The 19,085-nt window shown below is 52.8% G+C and overlaps 1 protein-coding gene across 1 annotated transcript in view; it reads left to right on the top strand.

The window, feature by feature from the left end:
• TMEM132C (transmembrane protein 132C) overlaps positions 1–6,914 on the top strand; it is a 303,059-nt gene extending 296,145 nt beyond the window's left edge. Inside the window, exons 8-9 of the mRNA XM_072722665.1 lie at positions 78–269; positions 5,329–6,914. Coding sequence (XP_072578766.1) covers positions 78–269; positions 5,329–6,516 — 1,380 coding nt within the window. The 3' untranslated portion in view covers positions 6,517–6,914. The remainder of the gene's footprint in view (positions 1–77; positions 270–5,328) is intronic.
• The last annotated feature ends 12,171 nt before the right edge of the window (positions 6,915–19,085 follow it).

Raw genomic sequence — 19,085 nt, 5'->3', positions numbered from 1 at the left:
TCTGGACCCAGGCCTGGGGCAAGGAGGAAGCAGTGCTGAGGGAGATTCCAACATTTGGGAATATTCTGTCCTGCCAGGTGTTGTCTCCGCTCTCTGACTCCATCCTGGCAGAGAAGACGGTGACCGTGTTAGATGACAAGGTATCGGTGACAGACTTGGCCATCCAGCTCGTGGCTGGGCTATCTGTCACCCTCCACCCCAGCACGGAGAACAGCAAGGCCATCACCGCTGTGGCCACAGCTGAGGAGCTGCTGCGGACCCCCAAACAGGTAGGGACCCAGAAGCCAGAGGCCGAGAGGGGCAGATGAGCTTCTGTGCCTGACTCCGCAGGGAGGGCCTGGTCAGAGCAGCTGGACCACGTTCCAGAAGGCAGTGACGGGGGCTCGGAAAATCCACAAGACGACATCGTCTGGGTCCTGGGCTCTGTGATGAACCGGAGTGACAAGCTCGGTGGCTGAAAACAACACCCACTTAGGAGCTCAGCTCTGCGGGCCGGGAGCCCGGATGAGCTCGCTGGGTGCTAGGCCCAGAGCACAGGGCACCTGGGGGCCTGAGTCGGCGGCCGGGGCTCTCCTTGGGGTGTACTGGGGAGTTGTTGGCCTCCATGCTCCTCCTCTCCGCAGTTCTGGGTCAGGTGTCTGTTTCTCTGTGGGCTGTTGTCCGGGGGCGTCTCTCGGGACCCCAAGGCCACCCGTGTTCCTTCTCACTTCCCACACCCACATTATCTTCAAAACCAGCAACGAGCATGGAGTCCTTTCATGCTCTGAATCTCTGACCTCCCGTCTGCTGCCATCTAGAGAAATCTCTCTGCTTCCAAAGGCTCACATGACCACGCTGGGCTCACCCAGATGATCCAGGCACATCTCCCCATCCATCTCCCCATCTTCAGGTCAACTGCGTGGCACAACCTGGCATAATCACGGGAGCGGCCTCTCATTACAGTTCCAGGCTCCAGAGCTGGGGGCAGGGCCATTCTAGGAATCCTGCAGTCGCTCGCGGACTTTGCTCCAGGGCATCAGCGGGAGGGACCCCATCCACCTCAGGCCCCCAGAGCTGGCTTCCCTCCATCTCCTGGGGGCCTGGTGTTTTCTGCTTTCTAAAGAGCAAAGTAAGGGGGCTAGAGAGGAAGTGGGGAGACAAAGCAGGGAGCAGGGAGCTTTTGCTGAGAATGGGTGATTAATTAGGGGCTGATGGGCACGACCGCCCCACTGGCATGCAGCAGCGCCCCTGCCCCCGTGCGGTGCCTCCATGTGCTCCCATCAGCCCATGGTGACCGGATGTCCCAGCACTGACTCGGGGTGGGGGGATGCATGGATGTGGTCCACTCTATTTTCAGACATGACTCATCCTTTCATGAGGAATGAAAGGGATACTCTACCGTATCCCTGGGCGTGCGTGTCAGGTCATCTAGAATTTCTGATCCTTGGGGAAATGCGTTGGCGCTCCTGGGTAAGCCCCGGCTTCCCCGCCCTGAAACGAGCTAACCGAGGGCCTTACCTTCATTCGCGCACCGGGGTCAATGGAGATGGGTTTGGGCAAGGCCACCATGCGCTGAGGACTTAATTCAGACTGTCTGCCGTTGGGGCGTGGGGGCTGTTTTAGGGGAAGTTCTTTCTCTGTCGAGGGTTTGTAGAGAAAAATGAATTCAGGAAGGAAGGTCAGCCACGATGAGCTCGCAGGCAGTGGGAACGGTGTTTCAATGTCAGCCCTTGGCGTGCGGAAAGCTGGCACCTTGGTCTTGGTATGTCAACCCTGAGATACAAAAGCTGAAAGGTGTTTAAAGCTGTAAATAGGAGGGCAAGAGGAGACACCTCCGCCGTGCTTCATCTGTTTGGGGAAAGTCAGGACAGAGAAGTGAAAGGGGGATCCCTGGCCTTCATGCTTCCCAGCTAGGCTCCCAGGGGGGGCCCCTCTCATTGCGTGACTTGCCAGTGGATGTGGACAGACGGGATGAGGGTGGGAACCAAATTCCTGAGCTCTGTTGCCTGCCTTGCTTCTGATGCCCTGGGAAGGTGAGCGTGGCATGAGGATTCATGTTCAAATACTGAATTCGAGTGGTGAAGGGAGCCCCGGTAGAGGAGTCGGGAAGTGCTACGAGGGATGGCAGACAGTCGAGTGTGTCCCCCGCCCGGGCCCCAGAGTGGGCTCCTGGGGAAGCCTCCAGTCAGTGTCGACCAGGGGCAAGGGAACCCGTGGAGGGCTGCCTCTGCATGGACTTAATTCCCTGCACGTCCGGCTCCAGGCGTGGCCACAGGGATTCCAGAGGCCAGGGCATGCCCTCAGGCAAAACCATCTTGCAGAGCCGACCCCTGAAAGCCAAGCAGTGGGTGCCACGGGGGAGTGGAAGGCACCAACAGGGGGTGCCACGCCCTTCGCAGATCCCTTGCACAATCCCCCTCGCCCCTGCCCGGGCCAACGGCATCAGCCCTGGTCTGGGCTTTCAGGTACAGGTCCAGAGACCCAACCCAGGCTGACCCCAGCCTACGTCGGCTTTGATCGGTTCGTGCCTGGAGGTTTGTCTTCAGGTCAAGCTAGATCCAGCTACTCACTGTCCCCAGAAACCTTCATCTTTATTATCCACAGTTGTTCTCAATTCTGGAAAAACTCCAGCCATGATTTCTTTAAATACCGAGTTCTCCCATCTGTTCCTTTCTGGAACTTGTCACCAAAAACTCTTACCCTGTCCCTTGTTCCTTTCAACTAGTCTTTTGTACGTTTCTTCCTGTGATTGTGTTGTGGGTAAATTCCTTGGCTCTGTCTCCCCAGATGTGTCTAATCTGCTTTGCCCACCAGCCATTGGGTAATTCGTTTCCACTGAAGCATTTTTTTGTTTGTTTGTTTGTCTCTATGTGGTTCTTCCCACACCATCCTGGTCTTTCCCCGCACAGCCGTGCTCGGCGTGTGGCATCTACTCTGTTCCATGTCCCATGAACTGTTTATTTCATGGGCTGTTTTGCCATTGTTGCTGGCTTATCTTATTTTATCATCTTTTTCAGTTGTTCTATTATCCAAAATCCTTGCTCTGCTGGTCGACGTGAATGTTTTATGACTCCCTCTCATGGTAAAGCCCTCTCCTTCAGGATTATGAATTTTTTTTTTTTTTGAATCCAGAGGGCCTCTTGAACTGTGGCTGCTTTGCTTTACTCCCAATAGCAATTCTTTGCAGTGCTGCATTTGCATGGTCCCGCTCCACGTGCATCTGGTTGTTGGCGGCCATGCGCCATACAGGTCGGGTCACTGCAGACCCCACCCCACTGGTGTGTGGAACCAGTGGGGTTTTGATTTCAAGGGGACACATTTTCCCAGCAGGGCTCAGAGCACAAATAAGTATCGTTGCTCTTTCTGGCCAAGCAGGTAGGATTTCCTCATCCCCCTCTGGGCAGTCCTGGCTGTATGCAGAGGGGTCATCCTATCTGACAGCCCCTGGGTGGGCATCCGGCTCCCCGCCAAGCCTTCTGAGCAGTTCTGACACCTGCCTCCAGGCCACCTCGGTTACAGCTATCTATATGCGCCCCTCTGGGATGCGTTTCCTCTTCACTTCTGATCCCTGGGAATTTGCATTGTTTTTGTTTGTTTGTTTGTTTTGTATATTTTTGTCTAGTTTTTAAGTGGTTGATCCTCAGACAGTCTACTTTGTTGTTGGGACATGCCCTTAAACAATCTCTCTCTCTCTCTCTCCATCATCTCCATCATCACTCTTCTCTCCCCCGTGCTGGTCTCCTGTTCCAGCAGATCCCCCCCCACCCAGTTGCAGGATGGCCACTATCATTACAGGCCTGTACCCCAACTCAGCAGCCCCAGGGAATGCAAATTTCTCATCTGTGGTTTCTGCCAAAGCCCAGGGAACCCCTCCCATCAGCCAGTCTCCATCCTACGCCCCTTCCCGAGCCAATCACTGAGGACAGGATGGTGGAATATTCCAAGAGGCCAGGCCTTGGTCATGTGCCCGGGTCTGGCCCTGGAGCGGTCGGTCTAGCCCACCTGGGCACACAGACCCTGAGTGGGGAGGACCTGGTTCCCCCCAAGGGAAGCTCATGTTCCAGTCCCTGCTGGAAAGGAGGGGTAGAAGACAGCCAAGCCACGTAGATGTCCATCTCAGATCCTGTGGCTGAGGTGTGCACACTCCCACTGGCAGTGTGGGAAACTGAGACCCAAAATGATCATTCTAAAAAAAAAAAAAAAAAAAAAAGATGGACCATGGACCAGGAGAAATAGTGGATGCATGTATTTATTTCAAAACTCATGTCAAATTCTCCACCCTTCCACATCATGCCCAGAAGCCAGGATAAGAGAGGACCCTGGATCCTTTACCCATAACAGACCCCCGGAGCTCCATCAGCTCTCCACAGTCTTGCAAATGCCTGCCCTGCTCCTTGCTCCTCTCACAGAGGTTAGCCTGCACCCCTGTTATGGGAGTGCCCACGCCTCCCCTCCAGGCCTCCCACCACCTGCCCCCGATCCCAGAGCCCCCCGAGTGCACATCACACACACGCAGCACACTCAGACCAGCGCAGACTTAGCATCCCCGCCCACCACCACCACCAACCGTGTGTGTCTCCTCTCCCTTTCTGGCTCCCAGCCCTCCCGCAGCCCTCTGCAAGGCTCCTCGGTGTCTGGCATGGGCTTCTCACACACGTCACTAGATCCCCAGTCTTAGGTAATAGGCAAGAATTCCAGACACATCGAGACTGTCTCCATCCCCGGGCCCACACAGTGACCTCAGAGCCACAGACAGCCAGGAGACAGGGCAGCCGTGGTGGTTAGGACTCAGGCCGGACCTCTGGACTCTAACCCCAGCCTCAGCACGTGCCTATGCGAGCTTCACAGAGGGAAGTGAGGAGCCCGCCCTGCAGAACAAGAAGTGGTGATGGTCACAGCATTGACTTAGGGTGTCGCTGTGAGGGTCAAGTGAGTCTGTGCACAGGTGACACAGAGGACAGCGGCAGGTTCCCAGGAGGCACAGCTAGCATTGCCCCTTGGCAGTGGGGTACCGAGGGTAGCCACGTCCCAGCTCCCATACCCGTGCATGTGTCACCCATCACCGCCGGGCAGGATGGACTTCGCAGGTGTGAGTGAGATCCTGAGATAGGGAGGTTATCAGGGACGATGTCACCACAGGTCTACATGTGTTCTTACTTAAATTACAGTGATTCTCAGATCTTGATATAAAACCTGTGTGTCTTCTCCCCAGATTCATCAGCCGCCAAGTCTGGATCTGAGTCCAGCCTCTGGACTTTGGGTTCTGTTCTGGGAGGGCAGGCGGGTTCCGAAGAGAAGAGGCCTCCCCGCCCGCAGACGGTGCCCTCCTAACAGCCTCTCTCCCCGCAGGAGGCCGTGGTCAGCACTTGGCTCCAGCTCAGCGACGGCTCCGCTACCCCCCTGGACATCTACGACACCAAGGACTTCACCCTGACCGCCACCTCCCTGGACGAGGCCGTCGTGTCCACCCCCCAGGCCCGCTCTCCCAGGTGGCCGGTGGTGATGGCCGAAGGGGAAGGCCAGGGGCCGCTGGTGCGAGTGGACATGTCCATCGCCGAGGCCTGCCAGAAGTCCAAGCGCAAGAGCGTCCTGGCCGTGGGTGTGGGCAGCGTCAGGGTCAAGTTTGGCCAGGGCAACGCCGACTCCAGCCGCGGCGTGGACAGCGACGGCGGCGAGATCAAGAACCACGCCAGCGACCGCCGGCAGAAGGGCCAGGAGCCCGAGGGGCACCTCCAAGGCGCCCCGGGGGAGCGCGAGGACGGCGCCCTGCAGAGAGGCGACAGCACGGCCAGGCCGCTCCTGGACAACAGGGTGGTGAAGAGCGGCCGGCCGGACGCGGGCAGGCCGTCCGGGGAGGACCAGCTGCAGAACATCCCCCTGGACTTCGCCAACTTCCCGGCGCAGGTGGAGCTGCCCCGGGCGGGGGGCGGCCTGGGGGCCAGCGACCTGGTGCAGACGCCCCGGGGCCTGAGCGACCTGGAGATCGGCATGTACGCCCTGCTCGGCGTCTTCTGCTTGGCCATCCTCGTCTTCCTCATCAACTGCGCCACCTTCGCCCTCAGGTACCGCCACAAGCAGGTGCCCCTGGAAGGCCAGGCCTCTGTGACCCACTCGCACGACTGGGTGTGGCTGGGCAACGAGGCGGAGCTCCTGGAGCACGCGGGCGAGGGGTCGCCGCCGCAGGACGAGCACACGACTGTCCTGGACCGCGGGCCGGGCGGCAGCGACGACGGCAGCCGCCTGCTGCTCAACGGCGGCGCCCGGCAGCACGTGCAGGGCCAGGTGCACCGGGCGGGCTCGGCGGGCAGGCCGGCCAGGGACCCGAAGCTCGAGCCCCTGCATTCGCCCACCTCCAAAAGGAAGAAAGTGCAGTTCACAACCTTCACCACCATCCCGCCCGACGACGGCTGCCCCACCGTGAACTCCATCCTGGGGGGCGGCGGCGGCGAGGACATCAAGTGGGTGTGCCAGGACGTGTCCCCGGGCACCCCTGAGGAGCTCAGAAACTACCTGGAGAAATTCAAGGACCCGGCCTAGGCCCCCGCGGGGCCTGGCTCCTCGCTCGGCTCCAGAGTGGGCTGGCCCGGGCGTCGGAGGGTCTGGCGCCGAGCGGGACGCACCGGGGCCGGGGGACCGAGGAGGCCTCCGAGCGGGGGAGGGCTGTGTGCTTCCTTTGCAGCAGCGGGTTTAGCAGCGGGTGACGGCGGAGTTCCCAGTCAGCGGAGCAAACTCCGGCCTGCACCGTCGGAAAGTGAGTTTATGAGTCAAAATAGAACAGACAAGCTACCAAAAATCATTTGTTAAAAAAAATGCAAAAAGACAAATAAAAAGACAGAAGTGATCATCTCTTTATATTTCTAATAAAGGAGCAAAATCTACAGCGAGGGGCTGCTAAGGGACAGGTTCAGTGTTGGCTGGGCGTCCCCTGGGAGGACAGCCTCGATCCACGCATCCCCCTGGGTGTGGGGAGAGAGGGCTCAGAGCCCCAGCGCCTCTTGGGGTGAACCTAAGGGTTTTCCATCTTTACCTGATAATCTTCTGAGTTCCCATGCTGTCTCCCTCCCACCCCATGTTTTCCTTCTGGTGTCCAAGTCCACTTGATTTGTATTTAATGTTTATTTCCGAGGATCAAATGATATATTTTTCCTAAATTAAACGTACGTTATATTCCTATATGTTAGATGTATTCTTAGCAACAGTCTCAATTAACCCATCCTTAAAGTAGTAGGTTTGATGCTTTTCTCTATCCCTCCATCCTTGATGTTTGTTGAGGTTTTGCAATCAGAGGGGAGGAGGCGCTGTCTTGACCTGCCACCCCTGCCACCGCGGCCCCAGGTCCACAGCCAATGGGTGGGACGCCGCCTGAGGCTGCTCCAAGGGGGCGCAGCCACCTGCAGCCAAGCCCATGGCTGCATCGCTGGGAATGCGGGGACACCCCCACATCAGGGGAGGTCGGGTCCCTTCCACGTGGGAGAGGCCGTACCCAAGAATAATCTGTGCAAGCTCCTGTGGCTGATCTGTCACAAGACCTACGGATACTGAGAAATGAACCAAGAGAGAAACTGTCGGAGGGTTCCTGGGCTGTTTCTCTTGCTACGTGGGGCAGAGCATACCAGCGTGAAATGACAAGATTTAAATCTATGTTAGATTGTCGACCAACTGTGGTTTTTAACAGCCTGATTGTGTAGCAGCACATTGCAAACTGCATTCATCCAAAGTCAATTGTATGTGGCGGAGCAGAGCACGTGTTGTGAACAGCGCCTCGGTGACTGCCACGCTCCGGGCCGCGGGCGCCGGCTCGTCCTGCCCTCCCCGCAGGCGACGCTCGCGGACCTGGACGCCCACTGTTTTTATTTTTTTAATTACTAAAACCAGTAGCTAAGAAAGGGTCCTTGAAGCCTCGTAACCTTAGCGGGACCTTTTAAAAAGATATTTCTAGCACATATTATAGACGGACAGGAGCTATTTATTTATACCTGTGATGCCAGTTGTCATTAAAATGCTTTCCATGGCTTGACAAGTCCGTATCTTGTGGGCTGTTTCTTTCTCACTCCACGCCTACTTCCTATTCCCCCGCCAAACGTCCGACTTCCCGGAGAAGCCTCCTGTCCGCTAGGCTTGCAGAGCTGAGCTCTCTCCTCCTCCTGATTCTGGAACTGACTGACGTGGAGCAAGTCCTGGGGGTCTCGTCCACCGTGCTGGGCCCAGCGCCTCTCCAAGCTGCACACGTCCCGACCCCCGGGGGGCTGGTAACCCCTGGAGTGCTGCGCGGCGCCCTGTGAGCATTCCCGGCTAGCCCCAGGCCCCCCCCCCCCCCCCTCCTGTACGAGGAGGACGTGGGCAAGTCTCCACCGGGGGGAAAAAGGTCTTCTTCTGGCTTGTTTCTGTGTTTGTTGTTTGAGGTTTCCGAGGGATTGTTGTTGCTATTGGTTAGCTGGGGTAGAGAATTTTTTGGTAGAAGGTGAGGTGGTGAGATTTTTTTTTTTTTAAGATTTATTTATTTATTTTTGATAGACATAGAAAGAGAGAGAGAGAGAGAGGCAGAGACACAGGAGGAGGGAGAAGCAGGCTCCATGCACCGGGAGCCCGACGTGGGATTCGATCCCGGGACTGCAGGATTGCGCCCCGGGGCCAAAGGCAGGCGCCAAACCGCTGCGCCACCCAGGGATCCCCGAGATTTTTTTTTTTAATAACAGTTTTATTCAAGACGCGATGAACCATTTAAAGTACACAATACAATAGTTTTTAGTTTATGTGCAGCATTAGGCATCCATCACTACACTGACTGTATCTTGTTGGTTCCAGAAAGAAACTGCATGTCCATCAGAATCACTCCGCTTTCCCCGAAAACCCTCAACTCCAGGCAACCCCGGATCTACTCTCTATCTCTTCAGATTTGGCCAGATGTGCTGCTGTCTTACCTTATGGGAGACTCCTGACAACTCCCTGAGTAGGATCGTAATCCCCACAATGTCAAATGACATCAAATGACGGCTGTTCTTCTCATGGTCGGGCTGATGGGCTTCATGTGCTGTGAGGTTTTCCTAATTAAGGCACCTGTGCAGCACAGCTGGAGGGGTCCGGTGGGAGACCCTAAATCCAGCTACCTACCTAGCTAGCTCATACATCTCTTCAAAAGATGAAGGCTCCAGATAAGGGAAAGGGGGCCTGTAGTTGGCTGGGTGCTTTTTTTTTTTTTTTTTTTTTTTTAATTTTTATTTATTTATTTATGATAGTTGCACAGAGAGAGAGAGAGAGGCAGAAACACAGGCAGAGGGAGAAGCAGGCTCCACGCACCGGGAGCCTGATGTGGGACTCGATCCCGGGTCTCCAGGATCGCGTCCTGGGCCAAAGGCAGGCGCCAAACCGCTGCGCCACCCAGGGATCCCCTGGGTGCTTAATCCTTACCCTGAACTTAAAAAGGGACCAGAACCATCCACACCTCACCTGTGTGCACCTGCAACAGGCCAGCTGCTGGCCCTGGGCAAATAGCCCCATGGTCCACTTGACTCACCTGAGCTGCACCAGTTCCTGAGACAGCGAGGGCAGTGGGAGGCTTCCTCCCCAGGCAAGAGGCTCAAGGAACGCCTGCCCTTGTCGGTGGAGAGCTGAGAGTCCAGGCTGGGGTGGCTGCCTGGTTCCGTTTCCCCTGGGGCTGACCCGGTTTTAAAACTAGAAGACCTTTTTTTAAAAAAAATTTCCAAGTTAACGTATTATATGCCTTAAATTTATACGATGTCATGTGTCAACTATTTCAATTAAAAATAGATTAATTAAAAAATAAATCAGAATACCCCTGTCCCATGAAGCCTCTCAAGGGAAGCTGGGATGGCTGACCACCCTGATCTATACCTGATCTATACCTGATCAATACCAACTCCCATTAAAAGCTTTGTGTTGTCAGCAGGGGCCACCGCCTTATGGGCTTATGACACAGGATTGCACCATGCCAACCTCTACCTCGGGGCCAGAGCCCCTATCCTGTGTGTAGACCTGGGGTTTGTGCCGAGTGGGGTCAGAGCGATTTCTCTTTTATGTGTACATGCACTAAATAAATGTAATTTTTAAAAAATTTGTCAGACCCTAAAACACATTGGATCAGTCATGAGGATTCCCTACTCTCCCTTCTCGTGAGCACCGATGCTCTACGCCCTCCAAGCCCACCCACCCGCCTCACAGGTGCCCTGTGTCCCCACTGACTGAGTCTGTGGCTGTGCATCAGCTCCTCCTGCAAATAAGGTCACAGGTGAGATGCACCAGGTCCATCCGCAGCGCGGAGAGGTGCTCACAGCAGCAGGGAGGCTGCTCAGATACACGAACTATAATTCTTCTGTTCAGATAAACAGGGAGAATAAGAGTAGCTTGTCTCGTTGCTGGTCCCATTATTCATTTGGCACACACCCGTTGGACACCTGCTCTGGGCCTGGCCCGGGGCAGGGCGCAAAGGATGGAATGATAAAGGAGACCCGAAGCGCCGGCAGAGGGTGGAGGCAGAGACGCAGAGTCAGGGGCGGCAGCAGCGCCGGGTGGGTGCGTGCTGGGCGCGTGCTCCCCGCTGCTCTTCCCTTCCCACCTGTGTGTGCCCCAGCCAGGCTCGTGCATTTTCTTAGGACATGAGACTGTTCTATCTCAGATGTGAATAGATCTTTAATATTAGTGTGTATTAGCATTAATCTTTTTTAATATTGGCAAGCACATCTTGATACTATTTTTGCTGACATTAATGCTTTTTAAATATTAACCTTAACTACAATAATAAAGGTAAGCCACTCATTGCACAAGTCTGTGCCAGGCCCAGCGGGGAGCATCCCTGACGGGCTCCCTCGCAGCCATCCCTTGAGGCAGGTGTGTTACCGCCATGTCACAGATGATGAAACAGGCTCCGAGCGTCCCTCCCAAGGTCCCGTAGCTGGGACAGAGCCAAGCTGGGTCTCAAACTCATGCTTACACCCCCAAAGACAGCAGTCCTAATAATTATACAAGCTGTATATATATTTTTTCTAGCGTAAAAATGTACTAGAACTAAGAAGCAATTCAGGCTTATTACACAAAATCTGGAAAACAAAGGAAAGCAGAAGTAAAAGGGGAAAAAAATCCCTCTAGTGTCCTCCTTCCCAGAAATAAAACTCAACAACTCGCCTTATAAACCTTTCCTTTTTTTTTAACCAGCGCACACAATTCATGTTTTTTGAAAGTCTATCATTACAGATGTGACTTTAAAATTTTTTTTTTCCAATTTTAGTAGCACAGAGTAAAGTATTTAGAAAAACGATTGAATGCGCCTGTGTTGGTGCTTTGGTTGTGGCCTTTATAGGTTTTTGCTCTCAGATTTCTCTTTGCTTCCAAAGTTGAGATCAAAGTGCAAATATTGATCATTAAGCATAATGAACAGGGTAAGTTCTGCAGCCTTTGACAGAAGACAGATGGTCGCATAAGTCATGAGTGGTAGCACAGGTGGGGAGGTGCATGCCGGGGCCCCAGGGGGTGGGGGACCTGGGGCCTGAAATCCAGCCCATCTTTGCTGGTCAGCATGTGGCTGCCTGGAGCTGAGGCCGATGGCACTACTTTGAACTAAAGCACCATCTGCTTGCCAGGTGAGGCATGCGGGCTGGCTCTTCCAGGAGGAGGCTCCCGGCCACACTCAGCACCCAAAGGCAGAAGGGGCAGTGGGGGACAATGTAAAAGGTGTTGCGGTGACCACCTGCCTCACCTTCTGTGGCCCAGGGAGGGTTTCCTCCATCCGACTGCCTATCCCACAGACAATCATGGCACGAATGGCAGGAAGTCTAAAAAGTAGCTGTTCGAAGGTATCAGAGAGCTACCCAGGCATTGGCACTGAGGGGCGAAGACCCCAGGGACATGGGCAGGGTACAGAGTGAGCACCCATCCACCGCCACGCTTCCTCTTGGGGCCTCACTGGCTCACATTGCAGAGCTCGGAGATTGAACATAAGGCAAAGTCACAGCTTGGAGCAGGCTTTCCGGGCCGGATGGACAAAAAATTAGATCCAGGACTCAGAAGGCAGCAAGGATCCACGGCCCCATATGCCTCAGAAAGGGGTCTGCAGAGAAGCGAACCCTGGATGCAATATGCCGTGTCCTCATCAGGCACCTTCCAGTCCCTGAACTCGACATGAATGGGACAATGACCATGAAATGAAGGAAAGCTGAAGGATCAGGAGAGGGAAAGGCTAAGCTCACACATCCCTCACTGTCATGTTTCTGGTGAAGAGCTGCCCTGGGAGGACATACACTTGCAGGCACAGCATGGCCTCCATGCAGGTGGGCAGCAGGAGGTCCCTGAGCCAGAGGCGGGGGCAGGGGGCAGGATGCACCCCGGGGCCGGGACCCAGAGCCCTAGAGCTGGGCGGGCATGACCACCACCCATCACGACTACCGATGGAACTCCAGAGCGCCGTGACCATTCACTGGGACACGTGTCCACAGAGGCAGAAGCCAGGACAGCCCCTGACTGGGGCACTGGGGTGGCCACCAAGCTCAGCCAAGCCACACTGGGGACATGAGGCGGCTGGAAGTGTGGGTGCATTTGAGGTGCTGAGTGATGTGGGTGACCTCCAGGGTGCTGCCAGGGGCTGAGGCACTGCGGGGACCACGGGCCAAGTGCACGGGACATGGTGGCCTCCCAAACACGCCTTTGGGCCACATTCTTCATAGCAGCCCTGGACGGTGAAGCTTCGACCAAATCCTGAGGTTCTTCGTTGTTTTCTGCCTCTGGACACTCCCAGCTGGAAAGAGCAACACGAGGTGGGCTTCCCAAGAGCCTGTTGGGACAGGATCCTACCTTCTGCACAGCCAACAACTAAAGTAAAGGCGAGCCCAGGGGCTCTGTCTGACGTGGGGGTTCTCTGAGAGGCAGGTGCTCATCTGAAAATTTGGATCAAGCAGGTTCATAAAGTAGAGCTGAGAAGAAGGAGAAAATCAGGTTATCTTGTTACCGTTTCTCTTTCAGGAAGAACATTAGATAATGTTTCAAAGAATGAAGCAAATCAGGACTTTTTTTTTTTTTTCAATTTATATTCCACTGACCAAAATGTCCAAAAGCCTTTTTTCTTTTTTTTTTTTTTCCTGTCAGAAAGGGCATTTGGGTGAAAGAAATTACCAGACTGTGAAATTTCATTGATCTTAAAAATGCAGGTTAAGTTCAGGGTCGAGATTTACATTTTCTCTGATTTTCTCCATGCTCTGAGTGAGGCCATGCTGAGAAGGGCAGGGCCGTTCTGACCCGGGAGGAGTCTGAGTGCTGGGCCTTCCGAGCATGGCATCGGCCCAGAGAGAGATGTCACATTCAGTGTGACGCTGCGGGGTTAGACCAGATAGGGCAGAGAACGGGGCCGCAGACAGAGGAGAAGTGCATTCACCTGTCCTGTCAATAAATGTGTATGGAGATGGGTCTGTGGAGGAGAGGCTAGCCTCTGTCCTCAGAATATGACTGCAGATGGGAGCAATGGGGGCCCTGTAAGCTGCATGTGAAACTTATATTGTTCACAGGGGAAAATATAGAACACAAGTATTAACAAAACCAATGATTTTTTTTATCAGACTGTGAAAAAAAATAACATAATAAAGGGCATAAGCAGATATGGAGAAGGATAATTGGGCACCATTCATGGAAGGGACTGCTTGACATAGAGCAGTCACGAGGCAATATTATACTGGGTAACAGGTTCCAGACAAAGAAGGGCAGGTGCAAAGTCCCTGCAGCAAGAATGAGCTGATGCTGCCTTGGAGAACCAGAAATCGCCCTGGTGGCTGGAAGGCAGTGAGCCCTGCGGGAGATGGGAAGTGTGCAAGGCACAATGTGTAGTAAGGGGAGGCATGAGTGAGAGGCTGCCAGAGGCTCCGAGCAGGGGGTGACATTCCCTGAGTGGTCTGAGAGGACAGGTGGTGCCCCCATGAGAAGAGAACTTCGGGAAGGGCACTGGATGAGGAGGCTCTTGGTGCCTGTCCTAGTGACAGGTTGTGGGGTTTTAGCTCTGGCGGGGGAGGTGGAGGACACAGCATGCATTTTGCAGAGTGGACATGGCAGACGCTGTCAGTGGTGCCCACACTCCCTGACATGGTGCAGCCCCCGCCAAGCCCTCCTGGTGCAGACGACATGGGGCGAGCTGAAGCTCGGACTGTAAATTCAGGAGATCCCGAGCCATAGCCACCCGGCTCTACTGCTCACAGATCTTCACCCCAGGACCTGTGAGACCATGAATGTCTGCCTTGTAAACTGCCCAGTGCCAAGGTGCTCTGTCACACTGCAACAGGTAACCGATGCACCCGTGTGCTTGGGGTATGATGACTCTGAGATGTGTTGAGCACCATCGGGGGATGCCCCCCAGCCGGCTTGCACTGGCTCAGATTCTCTTCTCAAATTCTCTAGTCAAATTGTTGTTCAGGGACATCTTGTTGATAACTGGAAATCAGCCATCGCAGGGAATGTTTACATCATGAAGTTGGTGGAAACACTGCATGTGTCAGAGTCCTGGGGCTGCTATAAAAACTGGGTGGCTTAAAACAACAAACTTAATCTCTCACAAAGACAACCTAGGATAAGGAGAAAGATGTTGGTAAATGGTATTTCCATGTCTGGTAAGGATTAGTAGCCAATATACATAAAGAATTGATACAATTCAAGATAAAAACCCACAAATAATCCAGTTAAGAAACGGGCAGAGGACATGAACAGACATGTCTCCAAAGAAGACATCCAGATGGTCAACACACGCATGGAAAGATGCTCAACATCACTTATCATCAAAGAAATGCAAATCAAAATCACGATAAGATACCACCTCATCCTGTCAGAATGGCCTCTGTCAATAAGACAAAAAACAACCAGTGCTGGCGAGACTATGGAGAAAGGGGAATCCTTGTGCACTGTTGGTGGGAGTGCAAACTGAGGCAGACACTGTGGAGAACAGTATGGAGATGCCCCAGAAAATTAAAAATAGAACTACTCTATGATTCAGTAATGCCACTACTGGATACTTACACCAAAAATATAAAAACAGTGATTCAAAAGGATACATGCACCCTGGTGTTTATAGAAGCATTATCAACAATAGCCAAGTTATGGAAACAGCCCAGGTGTCCACTGACAGATGAATGGATAAAGAAGATGTGGTACATAAACAAGGAAATATTAGTCGTCAGAAAGAATGAAATCTTGCCATTTGCAGTGACATGGATGGAGCTAGAAAGTATAATGCTAAGTGAAATAAGAGAAAGATAAACACCGTATAAAACATAAAATATTTTACAGGATAAACACCTTATGATCTCACTCATATGTGGAATTTAAGAACAAGTAAAGGAAAAGGGACAAGCCAAAAGCAGGCCCTTAACTAGGAGAACACACCGATGGTTACCAGAGGATGGGGGTGGGAGAATGGGTGAGATAGGGGATGGGAATTAAGGAGCGCCCCTGTCGTGAGTAGAATTGGCGGAATCACTGTGTTGTACACCTGAAACTAAGATAACACTGTACGTTAACTACACTAGGGGAGAAAACAGAAATTTACTCTCTCATGGGTCAGAGGGCCAGAAATGTGAAGTCAACGTGTTGTAGGACAACACCGGATCTGGAGGCTGCGGGTAAAGTCTTCCCTTGCCCTGGCAGCTCCAGGCGTTCATCATTCCAAACGTGGCTGCGTCATCCCAATCTCTGTCTCTGCCCTCACATTGTCTGCTCTCTGTGTGTCCCTGTCTGTGTCTCTGTCCTTCTTATAATGAAGGACCCTAGTCATTGGACTCAGGGCTCATCCTAATCCAGTTTGGTCTTATATTAGTAATTACATCTGCAAAGACCCACATTCCAAATAAGTTCACAATCTGGAGTTCTGGATGTGAATTCTGAGGAACACTGTTGAACCCAGAATATACCACTTTAGTCACCTGAGCCCAGATCCTTGCCCCCCATTCTACTCCTACTGGAACACCACCTAAGAAGGAAGACCATCGGGATTTGCAAATAGGTCACACCTGGGTTAAGAGAAAGACAAGAACCTGGGAATTTTACGTGTGCAACTGGGAGACAGGCCATCCATTTACTAAGATCATGGTTGAACAATTAAAACAAATACAATCCCAACAAATGACATCTGTAGAGAAGCCTCTGTGAAGTGCCCTCGCCCAGACCATAGCAGGATGCAGGTTCTGTGCGGGAGCAGGGCCAACAGCCACCTTCTGGCAGCCTGTCAGTGTTTGCATTGGATGCTTCGTCTGGTCTTGAATAAGTACTACTCTTCTCTTTACTCTCTCCCTTTGATCTCACTGCCTGGTGTAAATGAAGTCTTAATTCCAGGGGAGCCTGCTCTCAAGATCCCATCCAGGAAAAGAGATGTGAATTGCAGCAAATCCCACAGTTGCATAAACACGTGGGGACTAGGGTGACTGAGATACACAGCAGGACTTACACACGTATCAGGTATTTACCAATAAAGGCCATCAACTTCATGAAAAAGAAAAGTTGTAATTACCCAAATTCAGAAGTAGCAAATAAGAGGATGTTCCTCATTTGCGCTCTCAACGACTGTGGTTTGTATCATGGATGCTCATGGCCTCAGGCAGACATGGAAGGTTCTAGAATCCTCTGATTCTTAACAAATGGCCAGAATAATAAATAAATGACTTAACGTAGTAAGGGCAAATGGACCTCCAATTTAAACAACCTCAAGGTAGGAAAACTTATTTCCAGTGGGAGGGGTTTTAGACCACAAATTCAGGTATGTGAAAAATAGAATTGTCTTTTTTTTTTTTTTTTTGCTATACCTGAAATTAATTTTTCTTATGATGAAGGCTTTTACCTTTAGGAACAAGAATTTAATTTCAAGCAATTCATTTTCTCCTCCTTGCCCCCCAGGGATGCATCTAACTTCCAACAGGCTGAGGGGATGAGGGGAGGACTTCATCTAGGTGGGTGGGTGATCCACACAGGTACCCGTGGGACCATTCCTATACCCGGTACAACACCTGCCAGGACTTGCTCCCAGGCTGCTCGAGAATTCACAAGACAATTCTAGGGTTCTCACCCATCGTGGGGCCTGCAGAAGACCTCACTAGGCTGCCTAAAACCACTCCCCACACCCGTGTTACATCTGTGTGCATCACACCTGTTACAACCAAACCACCTTGAGCATAAAGGGACTCTTTGATGCAGGTTTTTAGTGATGTTTACCCTCACAGAGATCAATATATTGAATACAAACTAAGATATGTTTCACAGACCCCAATTTGAGTATTAAAACTTGTATTTGCTCCATTTAATTTTTTTAACGATCTTGGGATAGTCACCTTTCCTGAAACTTTTTTTTTTAAATGTTTTATTTATTTATGATAGTCACAGAGAGAGAGAGAGAGAGAGAGAGAGAGAGGCAGAGACACAGGCAGAGGGAGAAGCAGGCTCCATGCACCGGGAGCCCGACGTGGGATTCGATCCCGGGTCTGCAGGATTGCGCCCTGGGCCAAAGGCAGGCGCTAAACCGCTGCGCCACCCAGGGATCCCCTCCCTGAAACTTTTTGCCTTGCAAAAGGATCCATCAGAAGAGACTTTAAAAAGTAAGTGCATAGGCTGTGTTTGAAATGTGATTACTCCGCACACAGGATGCACAAGCACATTTGTTTAAAGAGCAACATACTCAGGGTTATAGGGGACAGGTAGAAGGACAACACGGATTCTGGCCTCTCAATGCATATTGGCATTCGTACCCTCAGCATGACACTTGGGACATAACATGCCTCCAGGAAAAAAAATTAAAACAATAAAATGAAATAAAGTGCCTCCAAGGCCTCAGCTGAGTGAATGAGCAAAGGGACAAGAACTAGTCCAGGTGAGCCACTGGCCCTCGGTTCTTTTTTTTTTTTTGTTCAGCATGCCCATGACCCTCGAGATCCCTTCTTCTCCTGCACGGTAGTCAAGGCAAGGATTCACAGACCTGGTGGAAACCCTGAGTCAGCGACTTGAGTGGGTTAGAATATACACCTCAGTCCTGAAAGGGAGGGCCGCTCTGTATCAACTCTGAAACCCCACAGTTGTGTTTGTGAGCAGGACTGTCAGTGGGACGCAGCCCAGGTGAGCCTCCCTGTGATGTTGGAGGAAACAGGTGTAATCAGAATAAGACTGTCTCTCTCTGATATTCTGCATAAGTAACTCCCCAGAGGTATCTACATCCTCATCCCGGAGGCTGTAAATGTGTCACCTTACCCGGCATCACAGGGTCCTCGTAAGGGAACCAGGGACACAGGAGGTCAGAGAAGATGTGACAATGGGGGCAGAGGCCAGAGGGCTGCCAACAAAATGTCACGAGGTGAGGGACTTAGGCTGCCCTAAGAAGCCAGGAGAGGTGCACGCGGCTCCTCCCTGAAAGCCTCCAGAGGAAGCACAGTCCTGCCCGCACCATGATGTCAGGACTTCTGACTCCGGGGCTGGAAGACAGTACATTGGGATTGTTTTCAGCCACAGGGGCTTGTGTGCCATGTTACAGCAGCCACAGGACACTCATACTCTGCCTCCCAGCATGGACATGAAGATTCAATGGCAGGAGACAGGACACTGCTCTCTCAACGCACTGGGTCTGTGCCATCGGCTGCAGGACATTCACTCACTCACTCCCCGCAGCAAACCCACATAAGACTACTGTTGTTACAGTCACCGTTTTACAAGTGAGAAAAATGAGCCCACAGGAGGCCACACCGTTTGGTGGGGGTCACCCCACTGTGCCTGACTGGAATGGAGCCACTGTCCATTCTAACCTCTGCACCCATTGCCCCCCACACCCAAACATCCCGGAGTAACACACTTCATATTGGGTGCCTGCTGGATGCTCAGTACGTGTGGGCTCGTTGTGGTCCTCTCTGATCTCCTGGATCAGGGAGAGATTAGGAAGCAACCACAGACTTTTCCTCCCTCTGGAGCACAAACGCAGCTTTCCAGGGCAGGCAGCGTCCACACCCTTGGGCCATGCTTTCATGCACTCATGGCGTGCTGGGTTCTTGGGGCAGGGCCGCCGCTCCAGGGCTGCCGTGTCAGTGCTCAGAAAACCCCAGAGCCAAGGAGTGGGCCACAGATGGGACGAAACCTGACGACAGTGCCCATCTCTG

The sequence above is a fragment of the Vulpes vulpes genome, chromosome 10 (genome assembly GCF_048418805.1).
Source record: "Vulpes vulpes isolate BD-2025 chromosome 10, VulVul3, whole genome shotgun sequence".
Classification (NCBI taxonomy): domain Eukaryota; kingdom Metazoa; phylum Chordata; class Mammalia; order Carnivora; family Canidae; genus Vulpes; species Vulpes vulpes.
The sequence above is the reverse complement of the archived record's forward strand: the minus strand, read 5'-3'. Positions and strand labels throughout refer to the sequence as shown.